Raw genomic sequence first — 21,938 nt, 5'->3', positions numbered from 1 at the left:
GCCCACACCATGGCCAGGCATTCCTTCTCGATGGCCGCGTAGTTCTGCTCCCGGGGTAGCAACTTCTTGCTCAGGTACACGATGGGGTGTCTCTCCCCCTTTTCATCCTCCTGCATTAACACCGCCCCCAGTCCTGTGTCTGAGGCGTCGGTGAACACCATAAAGGGCTTGTCAAAGTCTGGGTTTGCCAGAACTGGGCCACTGACCAGAGCCTCCTTCAGCGCCCGGAGAGCCTCCTGGCACTCCTCGGTCCAGACCACCTTGTCTGGCTTCCCCTTCTTGCACAGCTCAGTGATGGGGGCGGCTATGGCACTAAAGTGGGGCACGAACCTCCGATAGTACCCTGCCATCCCAATAAAGGCTTGGACCTGCTTTTTGGTTTGAGGAGCGGGCCAGTCTCTGATCACCTCCACTTTGGCTGGTTCCGGCTTTAGGCAGCCGCTTTCCACCCGGTGGCCTAGGTAGGATACCTCAGCCATCCCCACCTTGCACTTCTCCGGTTTTATGGTCAGCCCAGCCTCCTGGAGTCGGTCCAGCACTTGTCTAACCTGGGACATGTGGTTCTCCCAGGTCTGGCTAAAGACACAGATGTCATCGATATACGCCACGGCAAAACTCTCCATCCCCCTCAGTAGCTGATCCACCAGGCGCTGGAAGGTGGCCGGCGCTCCCTTGAGGCCGAAGGGCAGGGTCAGGAACTCATAGAGCCCCAGAGGGGTGATAAAGGCCGATTTCAGCCTGGCATCTGCATCCAGCGGCACTTGCCAATAGCCCTTTGTAAGATCCATGGTGGTAAGGTACCGAGCACCTCCCAGCTTGTCTAGGACTCGTTCGGCCTGGGCATGGGGTAGGCATCGGCTACAGTGATGGCATTGAGCTTCCGATAGTCCACACAGAACCGGATCGACCCATCCTTTTTGGGGACCAGCACCACCGGCGAGGCCCAAGGGCTGGAAGACGGCTGGATCACCCCCAAAGCCAGCATGTCATTGACCTCTCTTTCCAAGTCCTGAGCAGTTTTCCCTGTGACTCGGAAGGGGGAGCATTTTATAGGCGGGTGCGATCCTGTCTGCACCCGGTGGACAGTCAGATTAGTGCGTCCAGGCTGGTTGGAAAACAGCTGTTGGTACAGATGCAGCACCCCTCCGATCTCAGCTCGCTGGGCAGGGGTTAGCCGATCAGAGAGGGGAATTGCTTCCAGGGGGAAGCCAGCTCTTGTCCCAGGGAATAGATCTACTAAAGGGTCATCTCCCTGCCCCTCCCAATGTCCACACACGGCCAACACCACATTCCCCCTGTCATAATATGGCATCATTTTTAGCGTCCCATTGAACCTCTCCACCAGCCCATTGGATTGGGGGTGATATGCTGAGTCCCAGTTGTGCCGGACCCCACATCTCTCCCACAAGCACCGGAGTAGGGCCGACATGAAGTTGGACCCTTGGTCCGTCAAGACTTCCTTGGGGAACCCCACTCAGCTGAAAATGGTCAGCAGCGCATCTGCCACAGTGTCTGCTTCGATGGACGATAAGGCCACTGCCTCGGGGTAGCGGGTGGCGAAATCTACCACCACCAGGATGTATTTCTTCCCAAACCGGGTCGTCTTGCTGAGAGGTCCCACTATGTCCATGGCCACCTTCTGGAAAGGCTCCTCTATGATGGGCAAAGGCCTCAACGCTGCTTTCCCCTTGTCCCGGGCCTTCCCCACCCTCTGGCAGGGGTCACAGGATCGGCAGTACTGCCGGACGTTGGTGAAGACCCCGGGCCAGTAAAAGTTCTGTAGCAGCCTCTGCCTGGTGCGCCGGATCCCCTGGTGCCCTGCGAGAGGGATGTCATGGGCCAGGTACAGTAGCTTGTGGCGAAACTTCTGGGGAACCACCAGCTGCCTCCTGATCCCCCACGACTCCACTTCCCCTGGGGGAGCCCACTCTCGGTACAGGAACCCCTTCTCCCACAGGAACCTCTCCTTGCATCCTCTCCTCATGGTCTGTACCACACTGAGGTCAGCCAGGCCCCTTAGCTTCCGCAGGGAGGGGTCCTTCTGCAACTCGGCCTGGAACTCGGCGGCTGGGGAAGGGATGGGGACCTGCTCCCTCTCGTCGGCTGGGTCGGAAGCCCCAGCCACCCCGTGGCCTGTCCTTGGGTGTTCCCTCCCCACCCGGGAAGGGTTCGGTGCCTCCGGTGGGACATTCTTCCCAGGGTCCGGGCGTAGTGCCCCTCGCCGGCTCTGGCTACGGGTCACGACTAAGGCGGTCTGGGGGCTGCTTGGCCAGTCCTCTAGGTCCCCCCCTATCAACACCTCAGTGGGCAAATGGTGGTGCACTCCCACGTCCTTGGGGCCCTCCTTGGCAGGGCCGGCTTTAGGCCGATTTGGCCGATTTCCCCGAATTGGGCCCCGCGCCTGAGAGGGCCCCGCGCAGATTGGGCAGCGTCTCTGCCTGAAACAAAGCTCTCCCGGAAGTAGCAGCTGTTGCTGCTAGGAAACCAGAGACGCTGCGCTGGCCCGCAGAGGGCTAGAGCTGAGGCAGCGGCTGTTGCAGGTCGGGAGGGGGGAGAAGGCACATGTGCTTTGCAGCCTTCCCCTCCCCTCCCCTCCCCCCAGCACTCACCTGGAGGAGACGCTGCCGAGGGGGCATTCAATCGGTGGGAGACAGGAATCTCTGCAGTGTGGACCTCACTCACCTGACAGCTGCTGGGGCTTGACCCCGTGATTCCCCCTAGGTGTGTAATATTGGGTTGGTTTTGTGGTTTTCGGTGGTGTTGCTGTTTGAGGGTGAGTTTGTGCCTGTGTCTGTTTCAAAACTAAACTCGGGATCAAACCCAATAAACCCAGGAAGAAAGCCCCGAGCCAGTACTTAGTGCTGTGAATTCCAGGTGAGAGGGGGGGGGGTTGGAGGAGGAAATCAAATACATCAAGAGGAGAGAATGCGAAAGGTCTGCAACACGGCAGGCTGAGACTTTTATCTTCCCCCCCCCCCCCCCGAGAGAGGGGAATCCGAGGCACAGAGTGATCCGATTTCCTTCCCCAAATTATTTTGCAAAGGAGGGGGATGGGGGCTCCTATCCAAATCAGTTCCCTTCCCATCAACTCTGCTTCCCCTGCTACAAGACCGCTGTAGGGGCTGAATATTTCCATTAAACTCTGGCTCCTTCCTTTGCCCTGCCACAATAAAATAGACCGGCTTTGAGGGGGGAGGAATAGCCCCCCCCAAAGCTGTGTGGACATTAAGTTTTTTTTTGGGGGGGGGGGGGGGGACACGATAATATTCCAGATCAATCAAACGCCCAGATCAGCCTTCTAGCCATCCAGCACCTCTAGGGCAAGGAAGGAAGGTGCAGAGTGGTCGCAAAACAGGGGTGAATTTAGCGTGGGGGGGGTCTGGTTGAAATCCCACCCAGTGCAGCCACACAGAATCGCTGGCGGCGCTGGGAGAGGCCAGGAGTGGAAGCAGGTGGCCCAGGGGTGGGGGGACATTTGCCCTCAGTCCTGGGCTCTGGGATGGACTAGGCTGGGTGGTGGGTTCAGTCTAGTCTTCCAGCCTGTTGCTCTCGCTGGGGTTTGTGGTTTTCATGTGGCTCCACCGAAAAGATCAAACAAGCCCAGTAGAAAAGGGGGGTGAGAGGCGGGAAGGGGTTTGTAAGGGGTTAAAGTGACCCATCAATGAAAGAGTAAAACCAGAGTGTGACTGGGTTTCCCCCCAGCCACCACTCCTGCAAACACTGGGCAAGGGGCAGCCCCATCCCCCACCGAGGCTATGGTGAGGGGCAGCAGGGGAGGAAGGAAGCCACATGTGATGGCAGTCCCCTCCCCACCCCCAGCCCCCACCACCCCCTCTCCAGCCCCCAATCTCTGTTCCAGAGCCTGCACCCACCCCTCCGCACTCCCTCCCAGAGCCTGCACCCCTCCACCCATCCTGCACCCCACACCGTGCCCCAGCCCGGAGCCTGCACCCAAACTCTGTCCCACTCAGCCCTGGGCAAAGCTCTCCTTGGCTGGCTCCCAGCCCCTCTCCAAGGGTTGCAGCTGTCTGGAAGTGCCTGCCTTCCACACCTTCCTCATTCACACCTCATTCATTCAACAGGTCAATTGATTACAAAGTGGGGGAAGAACTTATTCTACTTCTAGCAAAAAGACATTTTTCTTTTACCTTAATTATACTACCTTAGGGGCCAGCTATAACATTACCAAGGTTCAATACAAAGTCATATAAAAGTTATACAAAAATGCATAATGCAGAGATTTATCTACAACTGCACTGATTGACTGCTGTGTGCAGTAATATAGTGATCCCTGGGTCTTTGAATGAGGCTTTATACTTGGGGGGGGCAAGCAGCGAGCGGGTGGGCAAGCGGCGGGTGGGCAAAGAGGCAAGCAGTGAGCCAGCAGGGGTTCTAGAGGCGGGCATAGGGGTTTCTGGCAGGGGAGGGAGAAGGTGAAAGGAGGCAAGTGGTGGGTGGGGGACTGACTAGGAGGGACGCAGCAAGCCAGCGGGGAGCTAGGGGGTGAAGAGGGGTGTGATGGTGGAGGCGAGTGGGGAGGGGGTCGGGTCCTATTTTACTGCTGTGATCTGGTCACCCTATGTGTGCCGTTTCTTCCACTCCCCCAACCTTCCTTTTCGGCCCACAGCTGTTTCAGCGGGGCAGCGCTGGGGAAGCAGGGTTTGTTTCCGGGGGCCGGGAGGCGCTGTGGGGGAGGGCAGAATTTTATATTAATAAGGAAATAATTTATAAATTTCAATAAAATAAACATTATTGAAGAAAATCAGTTGTACAACTATCAAAACATGAATTATTTTCCTAATATGAAAGTGAAACTCAGCTAATTAATATATGACGCAATGTCTGTAATATATAATTTGGTTATTATTTATATTGTCATGGAAAGTAAATACTACATGGAAGAAATGAAAGGGTTCTTTTTAAGTGGCTTTTTTTTTAGTCATCCCTGCTGGGGCTGGGGTGACCAGATGTCCCGTTTTTGGGGTCTTTTTCTTATATAGGCTCCTATTACCCCCCACCCCCGTCCTGATTTTTCACATTTGCTGTCTGGTCCCCCTAGCTGGGGCCCCGTCAAAACTGTTTGAATTGGACCCTGCACTTCAAAGCCGGCCCTGCCACAAGGGATAGGGAGAGGGACGGGGAGGGTGATATTGAGGGACCATGGCGGGGGTTGTTGTGGGACCATGATGGGGAGGGTGGGGGTTCCTGAGGGGGATACTGAGGAACAGTGAAGGGGGGCAGGAGCTCCAGGAGCTGGGAGGGGGCGATTTAATCCCCTTCCTGGGCAGAAATTCTTACCGGCCACACGAGTGAGCAGGATGTTCCCAGCGAAGCACTAGACACACCCTGATGCAGGGCTCTGGCTGCTTCCCTCTGCAGTCAAATGGAAAACCAACGCTGCAGAGAAAAGCCACCCTGGGGAATTTGAAGCCACACCCTTTCCTGGCAGATCAGCTGCAGCCATCTCTGAGCTCTTGCATATACCAGAGAGTGGGACTGGACAGACAGACAGACACGGGGATTGGAGGCTGGAACCCCAGAAATGTCAGGATTGCCTTAACAAAGAAGGAAAACACTGAGTTTGGAACAGAGACTCATTTAATTCACTTTCAGTCAAGTAGACAAATTTAATTGTGGTGCAAAATGCTCATTAAAGCACTACTCAGCGGCTGTCGTTTGATTGGTTTTTATTCTATTCCCCCCATACCCCGCACGCACCCACACCCCCACCGAAAAGTTGTCTAGGCCCCTGAAATAGCAAAACAGGGGAGGTAATGGATAGAGAAATGGAGGAACATTGAGCGTCCATATTGGGACAGTGGGAGCTCCTGGTGCGGGATATTGAGGGACTGTGAGGGGTATGGCAGGGGCTCCTGAGGGGGGAGATGGAGGGGCCATGGGGGGGATGGTGGAGGTCTGGAGCAGGAATATTAAGGGACCGTGAGGTAGTTGGTGGGGCTTCTGAGGGGGGATATTGAGGGACCAGGAAAGCGATGGCTGGGACTCCCGAGGGGTAATATTGAGAGGCAATGAGGGCATAGTGGGGGCTTCTGAGGGGGGATATTGAGGGACCAGTGGGATGGAGGGGGCTCCTGAGGGGTAGGGTGACTACAGGCTGGGGTTCTCCTGGACATGACCCTCTTTTTATCCTCCAGGCGGCTTTTTGAAATATGAAGAAATGTCCAGGTCCGGGATTTTTCCTTGCTCATTGCGGCAGAGGAAGATCCACCTCGACACCGTGGCTGGTCCCTCCCCTGAATCTGCAGCTGCCGGATCCTGCCCAGCCCAGCCCGGCCTGCCAGGTAAATGGAGCCCCCAAGCACCTCTCGCCCGGCTGCCTGCCCCACCCAGGAGCCTCAGAGCCTGGCCAGGTTGTGAGGGGTGACAGGCCAGGCCCCAGCAACCCGCCATGGGCAGGGGGAGATGCTGAGTGGGAGGTTCTTACTGATGGCCGGGCACATCCACCATCATGACCCAGATACCCTCCCCCAGTACCCCCCAGGTACCTCCTCCAGCACCACCCAAAAAAAACCCCAAATCCCTCCCAGTACACACACACCCCTCCAGCACCCGCTAGGGACCCCTCCCAGCATACAGTCTCTCTGGGATGCTGGGTATGACAATTGAACCGCTTTGCAGAATGTAACCCTACAGGTAATATGGATACCAAGCTGGAAGAATCCTGATCTAAGCTGGCCGCAGCCTGGAGCCGGAAATACCCCTCGACGGGCGAACGTGGGAGCCAGCATGGAAGCGGGTTCAACCAGCGCTTTTCAACGTGTCTTTCCAGTCCATAACGTGGGTAGTGCACCCCAGAGATGGTGGGTGGACCGGGCACACCCCAACTGCAGCACATACATAGAAGGGTTGAATCAACTATTTAATTGGTGGGTGAGGAGACACATGGAATTGTCACTGAAAAGGGGTTTGTGGGCAGCAGGAAACAGGGCTGGGTGTATGAAATCTGGGGGACTGTTGAGTAACTGATAAGCCAGAATGTAAAATTGCAGCAGCAAATCAATGAGCTACTGGCCCAGCAACTGTCTGCAATCGCAATGGGATGGAAAAGGGCCACAAAAGTGAACCTGTGGCTAACTCAATGGACAGGAGACCTCGTGACATAGGAGGGCATTGGCTTCAAAAGGCGAACTTGGGAGGGGGAAGTGTGCATGGGGATACAAAACGCTCAACTCTGGGGCTAGCTCCTGTGTAGTAGTTAGTGTGGTGCCTTGGAACAGGACGGCTACTAAGGGGGTCCCCATGAGCCCTATGGGAATAATGAGAAAGGGAGGAGCTCGCTGGGACCCACAGGGAGATAGATGGGGAGGATGGAATGGTGTCAAATGGACAATAATTCAGTTAAGTAATTGTCCAGAGAAAATATCTGAATGTGTCCCCCCTCAATGGTCACAGAGGGGCAGAATTAATGGCCTGTTGCAAATGGGGGCCATTAGGGGTGATATATATGGGGCATGGGATGTTTGCTGGGAATGTGTCGTACTTAAAGTACTGCACAGGATCTTTTCAGGGGGAATAAGGCAAAACGCCACATTTATTAGTGATACATGTATTTATTAACACTGTATTATATGCATATAATATATTACACTTACACTCACACACACACACAAACACACTCCGTCTTGTTGTTACCAATTAGTTGCTCCCCTTAACTTCACTGGCCAGGTGAGTTAGATGGGGGAGGGGGTGGAGCCGGGCTTCTGCCGATCCGGATCGATGCTCCCATGTTGACAAGACGAGACCCGGGGTCCTCTGCAAGACCTCACTTTTATAGCAGCTTCCCTCTTATGCAAATCTAAACCAGATTCAAACTCTGTGTCTGTGTCTATTGGTCTTTCGTGCTGCTTTCTTTTGAGTGTTGTCCCAATGCTGCAAAGAGGGTGTTTCCAAAAGAAGGTGCTTGCTTCTAACCCCCGAGGCCGTCCGTATGTCTGCTTGTCTTTAATGAGCCCACTTGACACGTTTTATTGTCCTTGGGTCTGGCTTCCAGCCCCTCTCCAACAGTTGAGGCTGTCTGGAGGTGCTGCCTTCCATGCCTTGCTCATCCACACCTCATTCATTCAACAGGGCAATTGATTAAGAGTGGGGGGGGGGGGAAGAGCTCTTGTTCTACTGCTAGCAAACAGAAATTTTTCTTCTATCTTATTTTATCCTTAGGGGCTATAATATTATACCAAGGGCAATGCAAAGTTTCTAAATGAGGCTTTGATACAAAGTCCCATGAAAACAGAGGTCACATGTGGGTAGACCCACCACAAGGTTATATGAAGAGGCACAATGTAAAGTCATATGAAAATTATTAGAGATTGATCTACAAATGTACACAACACTTGGGGACACAATTGCACCAGCATTGCACAGTTACACACATCTACACACTGCCATCAGGACTACGGTGCACGAATGGATCTGTGGAACCCATTGCTGTGCACAATCGAACCAGCACCTCTTACCCCATCCCATACCAAATAGTCGAACTGGTGCGGACAGCACTGAATTTCATTGTGGATATTCAATGGACACCCAACATGGACCAGAGTACACAAAGATTGCAGGAGCAACTCACCGCGACCACCAATAGTTGGACACACTTACAATACACACGTCAGGATGGCGTTGACAGAATTTTAACCCTGTCGAAGGAGGAGAAGCAGTGGTTTTGGTGGTGGTCGGGATGTTGGACTATACTACAGTGGTCAGGACTCTCGGTGTTGCTGTGGATTATCATGGTGGCTGGTGTATTGTTAAGTATACTTGTGCTTTGTTGCATATGGAACAGTCAAGAGGGGCACAACCCTCTAAAGAACGGCCACTAATTATAACCTATAAGTGATGTAATAGGCCCTTCCCCCTCGTGTACTAGACAACCCAGACCCAACCTTCTCAGGCCCACTATAATGGGAAGTCTGGAACACTAAATTGGAATAGGTGTGTGTGATCGGCGTTGGCCCACCCACCCGCTAGGGGGCGGTGGGGAGCTATGAGGTCACTGGCCGGCCTGGGTCACGCCCCCGTCAGCGGGGAATTAGCGGCGGGGCGGCCGCCAGCCAGAGTCTGTAGCGCGCCCCTCAGGCAGGGGAGCGCCGGCTAAGGTCAGTAGCGCGCCCCTCAGGCAGGGGAGCGCCGGCAAAGGTCAGTAGCGCGCCCCTCAGGCAGGGGAGCGCCGGCAAAGGTCAGTAGCGCGCCCCTCAGGCAGGGGAGCGCCGGCTAAGGTCAGTAGCGCGCCCCTCAGGCAGGGGAGCGCCGGCAAAGGTCAGTAGCGCGCCCCTCAGGCAGGGGAGCGCCGGCAAAGGTCAGTGGCGCGCCCCTCAGGCAGGGGAGCGCCGGCAAAGGTCAGTAGTGCGCCCCTCAGGCAGGGGAGCGCCGGCAAAGGTCAGTAGCGCGCCCCTCAGGCAGGGGAGCGCCGGCAAAGGTCCCGGCGTGGCTCTGCCGGGTAGGGGAGCGCAGGCCCACCCTACACCACTGCACTCCAGCCCAGGGCCCTGACAGTGGCAGAACGAGGGTCCCACCACTGGGTCAGCGGGGTCGTCCCGCTACATAGACTCACCACTGTGCAGCTCTGTCCCTGGGCTACTTCCTACCCGATTGCTCGCCCGAATTCCTCTGGTCCCGTGAGTGCGTCGGGGTAGTCCGCTGCTGGCAGCTCCGGCTCCCCCTCAGGCTCAGGCTCCTCCAGCTCCTCTGGGTACTCGGCTGCTGGCAGCTCCCGCTCCCCCTCCGACTCCTCCAGTTCCTCTGGGTACTCGGCAGCGGGCAGTCCTGGCAGCCCCAGTCCATCCTCCAGGTGAGGTCTCCACTGGCCCAGGGCCTCCCCTGGTGTGGCAGCAGGCTCTGACGGGAGCAGCCCACGGTCTGTGTCTGCCTCCCTCCCTGGTGCTGCCCTAACTGAGCTAAGGGCCCCGCCCTTTATACTTCCTGTTCCACCCCTCCCCTTCCGGGGGGTGGAGCAAGCTTGGGCTGGCCCCGCCCACTCAGGCTGAGGGAAAGGCCCTTTACCCTTAGGTTCGGAGGGCAGCCACCCTGGCCCCCCTACAGTGTGGTATGCCCATACCAGAGAAGGTGCAGGGCATTGTACTACACAAGGGGCAGTGGGACAGATGGAGCATCGACACCTTCCACCTCGATGCCTGGCCCTATCAGGAAATGTGTCGCCGTATATCCTCTGCTTTCCCAGGGATACCTGGGCAGCAGGATCCCAAAAGAAAAGAAAGGGTGGAGTGTTAGGATATAGATATTCAGGCCTGCCTGTACAGGCCTAGACTTTAAGAACTTAGGTGTATTTTTAGCACTTAGCTAGTGACAAGGGTATAAAACAAAGAATCAACACCATAGTCTGCCTGTGTCTGGGCCTTCTCTCACCAGGAGAGTCTGAGGCCTGGTTCTTAGGCTCAGGCCTTTGGCTAAGCAGCAGGGGCAGACATAAACTGGGAAGTGAACGGTCACATCCTCACCTCCCAAACCAGCCACACTGACATAAGGGGCTATTGGGCTGTGTCAGGGCTGATTCCCCACTCTGGCACTTCGAGTGCAGAAGTGGGGCCCACCACCCAAGAGCAGAACCCCTTTGAGAGCCCAGGAAGGGGCACTTGGGAATTCCTTCCTGTGCGTCCCCTCAAGCCCTTTCACCCCCACTCCAGGGAAGAGCTGAGAAAGAAAAACAAAGGAAATCAGCTGTTGCCACCGGCTAATTAAACAATACGTGCACAAACCTCGTAGACACAAAAATCCAATTCTGTTCTTTAAAAAGGTAAATTTTATTAATAAAAAAAAAGAAAGAAAATACATCTGGGAACTCAGGCTATTGCTAGGTTTAAAAAAAACAACTACAAGGATTAAGCACCGAGGATAGCTTTCTTCAGGTTCATCTTAAGGATTACAAGCAAAACAAAAGCACCTGGGGTTAGCAAAGAGGAATCCACAAGCCATTAAGAAATAAAAGGGCTAAACCTAATCTTGTCTTCCTGGACATTTCCTGATCTACTTACATATCTGGGGTTTCAAATGAGCAGTTTCTAGGTATGAGACTGATGACTTTTTCTTACCTGGCCCAAGCTTCTTACAGCATCGCTCTGCCCCATCCGCCTCTCCCGGACAACAACAAGAGACAGACAAAAGGGGGGTCTTTTTTCAATTTTAAAAAGTTCGAGCCTTCCCATTGGCTCTTTTGGCCAGGGGCCCACTCCCTTCCTTTTATCTATGCAAGCAGTGAGACTTTTTAACCCTTTACAGGTAGAGCAAGTAGAGAACAGCTACTAAGAGGGATTTTATAGCTACTGGCTGGCTGGGTGTCCACAAAAGGGAGCTATCCTCCCTTCCCCCCTTTCATTTATCACAGGCTGTTAGGAAGACGATCCTGTCCTGATAGTGCCCATCACCACCAGATAAAGAAACACATCTTAAGATGGTTAAAGAAAACAGGGCTAGTCTTCACTAGCAATGTGGCTTGTGTAGTTGCGGCACCAGCGCTGGGAGAGAGCGCTCCCAGAACTGTAAAAAACCCACCCCCTGTAGCTCCCAGCATTGGGGTACTGTCTACACTGCCACGTTACAGGGCTGTAACTTGCTGCGCTCGGGCGGGGGGTGTTTTTTCACACCCCTGAGCGAGAAAGTTGCAACGCTGTAAAGTGGCAGTGTAGACAAGGCTTTAGTTGGATAGCATCCTGTCTGGCAAGAAATCACTTCTCAATGATTGTGGTTGTGAAACCCTCGTTTCTGTCTGTTTTATCTTTATGGCCCCCACTTTTCTATTCTTAATCTGTCTGGACCTGTAATCGTTTCTGTCTGCTGTATAAGGAGAGAGCAGGCAGAGCCCACCTGGAGACAGGACAGATCTAGATGTATGGTGCTGAGGGAGGCCAGGACTGTGGCCCTGAGAGTTTCCTGTGCTGAGTTCAAATGCTCAATAAACCTCCTGTTTTACGCTGGCTGAGAGTCGCTCCGGGCTAGAGAACAGGGGGGCATTATTCCCTCTGGGTGTGGAGGCCTGAGGGGACCCACGGCAGAACCAGGTTTGCTGAAGGCTCAGAGAGGTGCGGTTCCTGGAGGCGCTGGAGTCCAGGGCTTTACCCCCGAGAGAGAGTGTGGACCCCCGAGTAGGGCTGTCACACTGAAGGGGGTTCCCCCCAGGAACAGTACGAAGCCAAGAGAGCATGAGTCCTGTGCGTCTGTGACACACAGGAATACAACTTTAACAAAACAAACTAAAGAGCTTCTAGTTTGCTTTTGAACTGCTGTGCACAGCTGTACTGGGTTCTCAACCGAGCTTCCAGGGCACATCACTAAATTCCTGCATTCATAATTCACTTCATTATGTGGGACCATCTCTAAATTCTAATCTTCAACAAACATCTCTCTAAAACCCCAACCCAGATCAGGGCCCCATTATGCCGGGCGCTGCACAGACACAGAGGGAGACACAGTTTCTGCCCCCAATGAGCTTACAGTCTAAATAGACAAAGGATTATTCTCTCCATGTTATAGGCTGGGAAACTGAGGCACAGAGATGACTAGACGTGATGAAGGTCCCACAGGCAGGCTGTGGTGGAGGCAGGTCTCCTGAGTCACACTCCAACACTCTGACTGCAACGCCATCCTCCCTGGTGCCACTAAACAGACTTTTTCTCTGCCACCTCCAGAGCCCCGGTGAGCACCCGGTGGGCATCCTCAGCAACGCCTTCCAGAAAGGAATGCAGGGCGTTGTATGTAGCTCGGAATGAGAGCTCTGCAGCTAGGAGGGTTCCATAGACTGGTACGAGGCTTATGTACTTTTTAATATTTATAATGGAATCATCCATCAGCCCGCATAGGCTGAACCAGGAAACACCAACAGGGAAGAGACCATCGAAGAATGGACTTATTGTACCTGTAACCTTGCTCAGCAGCTCCAAAGCATCTTCTCTTGATATTTCCTTGGCCAACGGGGTCTTGATCACATCCTTCAACTGAGACACGGGTTTCCTGACCTGTTTGGATAGTTTAATGAGGGATTCTTCATCCAAACCGAAGACTTTGCAGTACTCGGTCATGGATTCCACCAGGATGTCAACATCACATGAGACGGAGAGGTGGGGGATGGGAACAGCTGCGATGGCGCATGACTTCAGGGCTCGTTTCCAGATCTGCCTCTTCAGGGCTTCTTTTTTCATAACCAGGATTGGCCTTGAGATGTTGGGAAGCGCCAGGAGGAAAACGTGTCGCTTGTGAGAGTCCAGTTCGTTTGCCAGAGTTTCCTGCAGTTGAGGAAAATCATATTGGTCGAATTCACAACTGGCAATGAGGAAAACCTGTGGGGAATTTACCCCTTCTCTCCTCAGCATATCCACACAGTAGTCTCGGATTGTCTGTAAGGTGGTCTCCTGATTGTAGTTTCTTTTTCTACTTTCGTTTCTCAAGTCCTCATCTACTTTGGAGCGCACAAAGTAGAACTTCTTCCCCATCTTCTGGATCTCCTGGGCCAGGTCTGCATTACAGGATGTGACGCGCTTCGAAGTGACAATGATGAAGAAGTCATAGCGGGCAAAGCTGACCTGCTGAAGGTAGGTGTCAGGCCGGAAACTTGGAGTCCCAATCCCAGGCAGGTCCCACATCTTCACATTGGAGAGCATGGGATGCAGATAAGCGGTTGGCTCTGTTGTCATTTCTGTGATGCCAACCTCTGCTGCTCCTTCGTCATCGTCGGCTAAGCCCAGCATGGCGTTGACGAAGGACGATTTCCCAGATCCCGACTCCCCCGTGATGGCGATGTTGAGCTCAGTGTTTTTTGACAGCTCCAGGGCCTCCTGTGCTTTTTGAGCTGCTTCTAAAAGGTTCCCTGTTTCAAGGACAGCCTTTAGCTCTTCAACATCCTCCTCGGACATACCAGGGAGTTTAACATCCCGATCTTGAAATAAACCAGACGAAGTTTCTCCAGTAGCATTCATCTCTCTGGGGGAAGGGAAGAGAAGAGAAAGATTGTAGTCATTGTCACAGTGCACCAGGCCCTCCGTGGCCCAGTGGGTCAGACTGTGATTTAGAAGACGTTGGTTCTATTCCTCTTTCTACCCTTTGTCTATTTAGGTCAAGGGCTATAACTCTTCCTCTACAGCATCTAGCGCAAGGCAACCTTAATCTATGTATGTGCCACTGTAATATACATAATTAATAACTATGGTTAGTAAATGGGAAGGGTCTGCAAAAAAAAGCATGAACCAAAATATTTTGATTTAGAAATCCTGTTCTGATGTCTCATGGGAGTTGTAGTTCAGGTGACTCATGCCCCCATTCACCATTATAGACCAGACTCCCTGGTTGGACTACATTTCCCATGATGCACCACACTTTCCCTTCTTGGAGAGAGAGAGAGAGGCAGAACATCACTGGAGCCTCTCAGCATAGTGCCTCATGGGGGATGTAGTTCAGATGGGATCCTCACTCATAGAGGAGAATGAGGACATGAGGGAAATGAACTACAACTTCTATGTGGCACCTTTAAGACTAACAGATGTATTGAAGCATAAGCTTTCATGGGTGAATGTCCACTTTTGTCAGACGCATACTTATGAGGCAGTGCAAGACAAAATATTTTGGGTGGGTTTTTTTGTAATTATGGATGTTTTTAAGAAAAGAAAATCTGACTCTTTCAAAACCAGATTGGATGACAAATTTTCAACCAATAATAGTTAATGATAAGCTGCAGTCAGTAGCAATGAGCGAGGAGTTTCAGCCTTCATCACACCCATAAGCCCACAGAGCTGGTGAGATAACATAGGCTGGAGCATTCTGGGATGCAGGCAGCACCCATGTCCTCATCTCAAACCCTGCTTATGTAACCCACACACATCCTGGGTGTGGTGCTCTGTCCTCTCTAGTGGCACTGAGACCACTTAGAGAGAGATTAATGAGTCTGCTCTACAGTCTTAGCTAAGGGACATGTGGCTTTTAGCTCATGCTCTAGAGTCTCATGCACTAAGCTTCAGAGATTCTAGGTTCGATCCCACCCACCAACGACCGGGGTCTGTTGGTGTTACACTAAGTTCTTCTTCGTTTTATGATTCGCCCAGATTCACCTCTGGTGTAAAACTCTGCTGATCTCATTAAACTGATATTTTAAAGAATAAAATAATTATTAATAGTGCTTACGATGTTTGAGTGCCCCATTAACTCCAATGGAGCTACAGCCCATTGACCCCAGCTGGGATCTGGCCCCATTGATTCCAATGGAGCCATGGCCCGTTCACAGCAGCTGGAGATTCTGACCCATAGATTTTCCCCGCCATCAGACTAGAATCCTCTGAGCTCCAGGCCTGTGCATTAATCACAAGACCATAGCGCTGACTTTCTAATGCGCTGGGGTGCTTGACCCCCAAGCTCTGCCCCAGCACCTCCCCCACTCCAACCCTTCCCCCAAGACCCCACCCCCGCCCTGCCTCTTCCGCCCCCGCTCCACTCCACCCCTCCCCACCTCTTCCCACCCCATTCTGCCCATTCCCCGAAATGCACCACACCCTCACGCCTTCCCTCTCCCCCTCAGCGCCTCCTGCATGCCACGGAGCAGCTGATCGCGGCGGGCGGGAGGCACTGGGAGGGAGGGGGAGGCACTGATACAAGTGATTAATCCTCATAACTTTTTCCAGTGGGTGAGAGACTCCGGTCGCTGGTCTCCAGCTCCCTTGAGAGTCTCTGTCTGGGGACTATTGAGACTGCTGCACTCACTTTTTCTCTTCCGCCTCCAATGCCTTGATCAGGACCCTTTGGGCATCTTCAGCCGCGTTATCCAGAAAGCGCTGCAGGACGGTGCATGTGACCGAAAAAGTCATCTGTGCCTCCACCAAACCTCCGACCAACGGTATCGCACTGAGGATACGCATGGTTCTTGTCATGCAATCAGCTCTCGCCTTGGCCAGCAGATTCAAAGTAAAATGACTAGATATTTCTTTGCCTAGCGGAGACCTTACCACAGCTCTCAAGTCCACGACAGGCTTCCCAAGCTGCTGGGCAAAGTTAACCGGGGAGTCGTCATCCAAGCCAAAGCTCTTGCAGTAACTTGACATGCAGTCCATCAACTGGGGAACGCCACAATCAATGGAGAGATCTGGATTAAAAACGGCAGAGACGGTGCGGGCTTGTACCCTGACCTGCCCCTGCAGGGCTTTCGTCTTCCTTTCGAAGATGAGTCTGAAAATGCCGGGTACGGCAAGAAGCAAAACATGTCTCTTGTGAGCATCGACTTCATCTGCCAGAGCTTCTTGCAGTCAGGGAGCATCGTACTGGTCGAATTCCCACCTGGAGATGAGGAAAGCCTGTCGGGAGCTCACCCCTTGTCTCTATGGCGACTCGATGCAGTCACTTCGGATTCTCTGCAGGGCACCCTCCTGGCTGAAGTTCTTTTTCCTTCTCTCGTTACACAAGTCCATGTCCACCTTGGAGTGCACAAAGCAGAACTTTTTCCCCATCCTCTGGATCTTCTGGGTCAGGACAGCATGGGTGTATTTGAATCGCTCTGCAGCGATGATGATGAAGCAATTGTAGTGGGAAAAGTTGACCTGCTGGAGGTATGTGTCAAGCCAGAATCTCGGTGTCCCAATTCCTGGTAGGTCACACAGCCTCACATGGGGTGTTTGGGAAGAGAATAAGCAGTTGGCGCCATTGTCATTTCAAAGACACAAACCTTAGCTGCACCTTCATCATCATCTTCCAAACCCCGGATGGCATTGATGAAGGATGACTTCCCAGCGCCCATCTCCCCCATGATGGCGATGTCAAGCTTGGCATTTTTCAATAGCTCCAGGGATTTCTGCACTTTGGAAGCTGCTGCTGAAAGGTTTCCTCTATCGATGGCAACCTGAAACTCTTCTAGATCCTCCTTGGACATAGCAGGGAGCTTAAAATCCAAATCCCGTGATCTACCAGCCAGAGCACCATTTGGTAACTCCATCTTTCTGGGGAAAAGGAGAAATACACCAGCCAATATTGACAAAAAGGGAGAATTGGAGCAGGGGAGGACACAAATGAGAATTGTAAAGGTTCTTCAAATGTTCCTGCCTCTTTGTAAGGCTGGTAAGATAGCAGCTGGAGCTTACAGATGAAATGGATCAAGAACAACCTTTACTCAACAACACTTCAGATGAACAGGAGAGAGGAGAGGTGGAAAACGAGACGACTCAGAGCTCTGTGGTGGAGATCTCTGCTTGTGAAGAAATAGAGGTTTGCATTAGAGCTGGGAGAAAATTTTTTTTTTGCCAGTGTTCTTTTGATCAAAACAGAAATATCCATTTTCAAATATTTTTCAAGCTTTTGTCAAAACAAACAAAAAACCACTGGAAAAAGTCAGATGTTGACGAAATCCTGAACATTTTTTATGCAAAATTTTGACCAAAACCAACACAACCCCCCCCCCCCACACACACACACACACACAGTTTCATGGAGGAAAAAAACCCTACATTCCCCAAACAGCTCTTGCTTTTCTTATTGTTGATTCCCAGACCTGAAAGCCAGAAGGAACCATTGGAACATCAGGCTGACCACCCGTATAACACCGGCCAGAGACGTTCACCAAGTTACTTCTGTACTGAGCCCACAGTTCACCTAGAGTGTATCTTTTAGGAAGATGCTTTATTTTGATTTAAAGACTCCAAATGATCGAAAATCCACCAGATCCTTGTGCATCACCTTTTAAACAAGAAAAATGAATATCTGCTCAGCAAATTCTCTCTCTTGGAAGAGATTTTTTCCAAGTGTGTTTTTTCCACAGTCTAATTTGAATGATCCCAATTTCAATCACCCACATTCCTGCCCTTTCCTCTCCCTGATATAATAATGTCAATTTCCCCACAGGAAATCTGGAAATGAAAATGTTTGTGTTGATTTAAAATTCCACTTCAGACTCAAATTAATGGTGATTCAAAACAAAAATGCTCTGTGTGAATTGGTTCCAAACTTTCAACATTTTCTAACCAAAAAATTTTGAACACTTTGCATTCAAAATCTCTGTTTCTCGATCTTGACACGTTCCCATCTTACTCCAGAACTTTCTTGCGAACCCTTCGTGCATCCTCAGCCACCTTCTCCAGGAAGTTTGACAGAATGGAGTAGGACATAGCAAAGGACAATCCGGCTGCAGCCAGGGTGCTAAGCACTGGGACGAGGTCAAAGCATCGTTCGACTGAGCGGGTGAGGCCACACCCAACCTGGACAATCTTCTTCTTTAATACATCTTGGGTGAGAACTTCCCCTTGTGGTGAGACGATAACAGCCTTGAGCTCAGCAACAGGCTTCCCAGCCTGCCTGGCCAGTTTAGCTAAGGAGTCATCGTCAAGGTTGAATTGTTTGTAGAAGGCGATCATGGATACCAACAGGAGGCCAACATCACAGGCAAGAGAGACACCTCCCATGGGAAGGACATTGATAAAAGCCGACACCAGGGATATTTTCCATAAGTGCCCATGCAGAGCAGATTTCTTCTTCTCTATGATTTCCGGAGAGAAGTTGGGCAGGCTGAGCAGGAACACAAGTCTCTGTAGATGGGGGAGGTCCTTCTCCAGCGTCTCCTCCAGCAAGGGAAAATCATACTGGTCTAAGTCCCAGTTGGAGAGAAGAAAGACCTGGGGGTCGATTACTCCTTGGTCTCTCAGGCATTTCCTGGCGTTCTCCCTGATCCTCTGGAGAACATTCTCTTCGACATAGGCTTGAGGATGAGCCCTTCTTGCGTTGGCCAAGTCTTCATCCACTTTGCAGCGCACAAAATAGAACTTCTTCTCCATCCTCTGGATCTCCCGGGCCAGGTCGGCGTGGCTGGATCGGAACCGCTCCGAAGCAACAATGACAAAGAAGTCATAGCGTCTGAAATTCACCTGCTGGAGGTATCTCTCTGGTCGAAAATCCATCCCCCCGATCCCCGGTAGGTCCCACAGGATCACATTCGGGTAGCTTGGATGGGGATAAGCCGTCGCCTCTGTCGTTGTTTCTATCACCCCGGTCTGAGCCGCGCCTTGATCTTCAGCACCCAAACCGTGGAGGGCATTGATGAAGGAGGATTTTCCAGAGCCCGTCTGCCCCGTGACAGCAATGTTGATCTTGGTGTTTTCCAGCGACTCCAGATCCTCCTGAGCTTTGGAGGCTGCCTCTTCCTGGCCTCCATCTTTGAAAAGCTCCACGAATTTCTCATACACCTGTAGTGCTGCATTGAAAAACCCCTTAGGGTCTGACTCAATGTCAATGCCCTTCGTCAGAGCTGAGAGATCCTCCATCTGCCGCAGAGAAGGAAACGGATATCGCCGTTACTCTGAGTTGGTTTATAAACAGGTGACTTAAAATGGTCACCTCAAGTAGGAACTCAAGGCTGGATTAAGGCCTAGGTATTGTAAATGTAAATTCCTGCGTCCATCAGCTGATTCCAGCAGAATCTCAGCTTTCAGTTACTAAAGAAGAGAGAGTAATTTCCTAACCCTAACAACAAGGAGTCTGGTGGCACCTTAAAGACTAACAGATTTATTTGGGCATAAGCTTTCGTGGGTAAAAACCTCACTTCTTTGGATGCGAAGAAGTGAGGTTTTTACCCACGAAAGCTTATGCCCAAATAAATCTGTTAGTCTTTAAGGTGCCACCAGACTCCTTGTTGTTTTTGTAGATACAGACTAACACGGCTACCCCCTGATTCCTAACCCTAGTGACTGGTGAGAAAAACTCAAAAATGTGATTACATTTAGGTACATTTGAGATAATGCAGGGCTGCTGCCTGAACTTGAAGAAAGCCTGAACCCATCACTTTGAGGGGGTAGCTGTTCTGTGCATCTGACTGGGGTGTTAACTCCCACCCCACCCCAGCAGGGGACTCTGTGTGGGGCAGAAGGGGAGGAGCAAAGCAGGCCTGCCTCTGCCATCACCACCCCAGCAGAGACACCTGGGCTGATGAGGGTAAGTTCTAGGGGATCCCACTCCTCACACCAATGCCTCTGTGCCTGGGGGGAAAGTGAATGGGGATCCCATGCCACTGCAAATCCAAGTGTGTGCATGCGTGTGTGTGTGGGTGGGGAGGTTGGAAGGGCTATTGTCCCTAATCATCATAACTGATCAGTTCCGGATTGCCATATCCCGAGCCCCAGTCAGAACTGGGGCCCTGTCACACGGGACGCAGCCCAGACACACCCCACCCTGGTGAGCTCATGGGCTAGTCAACCCTCTCCGCTCCTGCCCCTGCCCCATGTGGTTCAAACTTCCCCTGGGAGCAAGGCGCCCACCTGCCCTTTGCTAATCTCCCCCCGGCTAAGGAGTAGGGCCCTGGGAAAGTGCCCAGTGAAACCCAGCCCAGGGCCAGCCCCCACCAGGCCTCAGGAGCGCTGTGAGCTCGCAAACATACCCAGCTGTTAATGCAAGCACGGCCAGCGATCGGCAGCAGCTCCGGGAACTAGGAGGGGGCAATTTAACCCCCTACCTGGGCAGAAGCTCTTACCGGCCACACGAGCGAGCAGAACGTTCCCCGCGAAGCACAAGAGACACCCCAAATGCAGGACCCTGGCTGCTTCCCTCTTTGGAGTCGAATGGAAAGCAAAAGCTGCAGAGAAAAGCAACCCTGTGAAATTTGCAACCGCGCCCTTTCCTGCTAGATAAACTGCAGCCAACTCTGAGTTCCTGCATGTACCAGAGAGCGGGGCTGGACAGACAGACACGGGGATTGGAGGCTGGAACCCCAGAAATGTCAGGATTGCCTTAACAAAGAAGGAAAACACTGAATTTGGAACAGAGACTCATTTAATTCACTTTCAGTCATGTAGACAAATTTAGTTGTGGTGCAAAACTGCTCATTAAAGCACTACTCAGGGGCAGTCGTTTGCTTTTCTTTCTATCAATCTCCCTTCCCCCCGCTCCCCTGCACGCATCCACACCCACACCGAAAAGTTGTCCAGGCACCTGAAACAGCAAAACAGGGGAAATGATGGATAGAGAAATGGAAGAAAAGAGAGAGAGATGGGTGTGTATGGAGGCTGGATAGATAGATAGAGGGGGTGTGTGGGGATAGATAGATAGATAGATAGAGGGAGTGGCTGGAGATAGATAGAGTGAGTGTGTGCATGGGTATGGACAGATGCAATGCTCTGTCTCACGTTTCTCTAAAACACTCCCAGACGTTCCCCACTTGTTAGGAGAGCTGTTATCTGGGGCTATGACCCAGCTGGCGCCTGGCAGTCCTGGGAGGGGCGTCCAAGGCTGCGCTTTCCCCAAATGGTCCGGATGTTGGACGCCTCCATCTCTGAGAATTTAACCCATGGTTCACTGGGCTAGTTTGTGGCAGAACTGAGAAGCGGCAACTCCCACGGACCTCAGTGTGCTCCGCACACCCATAAACCAGAACCCAAGGGTCTGCAGCCGGGCATAGGCATGCAAACATCTGGGACATTTCAGGCTGAGGGGCTCAGTCGGGGGCACTGGCCCCAGATCCAGCTGGAGAAAGTCCCCCCGGGCTAGGCACACAGTCAATCCCTGGAAGGACCCGCTGCTCAGCCCGGGCTCCCAGCTCGCCCTGAAGGCTACAGAGCTCCACCCCTGTGTCTCTTTTTGTTGTTTTTCCTGTTTCTTCCTTCCTGCCAGTAGTCCCCCCTCCAGGCCCCCCGCTGCTCCCTCCGGCTCCTTCAGCACCGACCTGAGCCGGGGTTCAGTGTTTAGCCCACTGGTCATCTTCAGTCCATGAATTGTGCTTTTCTGGGCCGATGGGTGAACATCCTCCCTGCAAAAAGACAAAAAGTGGGGGAATGTCGTAGGAAGAGAGCCTGAGACATCAGCCCGTGTATCAGAGGCCTGGGCTAAAGTAGTGAAAACGTTGCTGATAGAAAGCAAAGTTAAGCTGTGAACAAGAGGCAGGCCCTGCTCACGGGGGTAATCCTGCAGAAACACACATTCCTAAGTAGTGCCGGCGTAAGAACAGGGACGCAAGCACATTCCGG

At 52.4% G+C, this 21,938-nt stretch overlaps 1 protein-coding gene, 1 long non-coding RNA gene and 1 pseudogene across 2 annotated transcripts; 1 reads left to right on the top strand and 2 right to left on the bottom strand.

The window, feature by feature from the left end:
• Nucleotides 1-2,504: 2,504 nt before the first annotated feature.
• On the top strand, nt 2,505-9,141 carry LOC128827547 (uncharacterized). The gene is made up of 3 exons (XR_008442977.1): nt 2,505-2,721; nt 6,156-6,302; nt 6,640-9,141. It is a non-coding gene; the product is annotated as an uncharacterized LOC128827547 (long non-coding RNA).
• Nucleotides 9,142-9,877: 736 nt separating this feature from the next.
• Nucleotides 9,878-20,579, bottom strand: LOC128827531 (interferon-inducible GTPase 5-like; annotated as a pseudogene).
• Nucleotides 18,018-19,247, bottom strand: LOC128827387 (interferon-inducible GTPase 5-like). Its single transcript, XM_054011235.1, has one exon. It carries the CDS (start codon nt 19,245-19,247, stop codon nt 18,018-18,020), a length of 1,230 nt encoding a protein of 409 aa, XP_053867210.1.
• Nucleotides 20,580-21,938: the final 1,359 nt, after the last annotated feature.

This window comes from Malaclemys terrapin, chromosome 21 (genome assembly GCF_027887155.1).
Source record: "Malaclemys terrapin pileata isolate rMalTer1 chromosome 21, rMalTer1.hap1, whole genome shotgun sequence".
NCBI classification, from domain to species: Eukaryota; Metazoa; Chordata; order Testudines; family Emydidae; genus Malaclemys; species Malaclemys terrapin.
Note: the sequence above shows the minus strand (reverse complement) of the source record. Positions and strands in the feature narration are given on the sequence as shown.

Excerpts from the sequence above, each read along its gene's own strand:
- LOC128827387 (XM_054011235.1), bottom strand. The coding sequence starts at position 19,247 with ATGGAGGATCTCTCAGCTCTGACGAAGGGCATTGACATTGAGTCAGAC.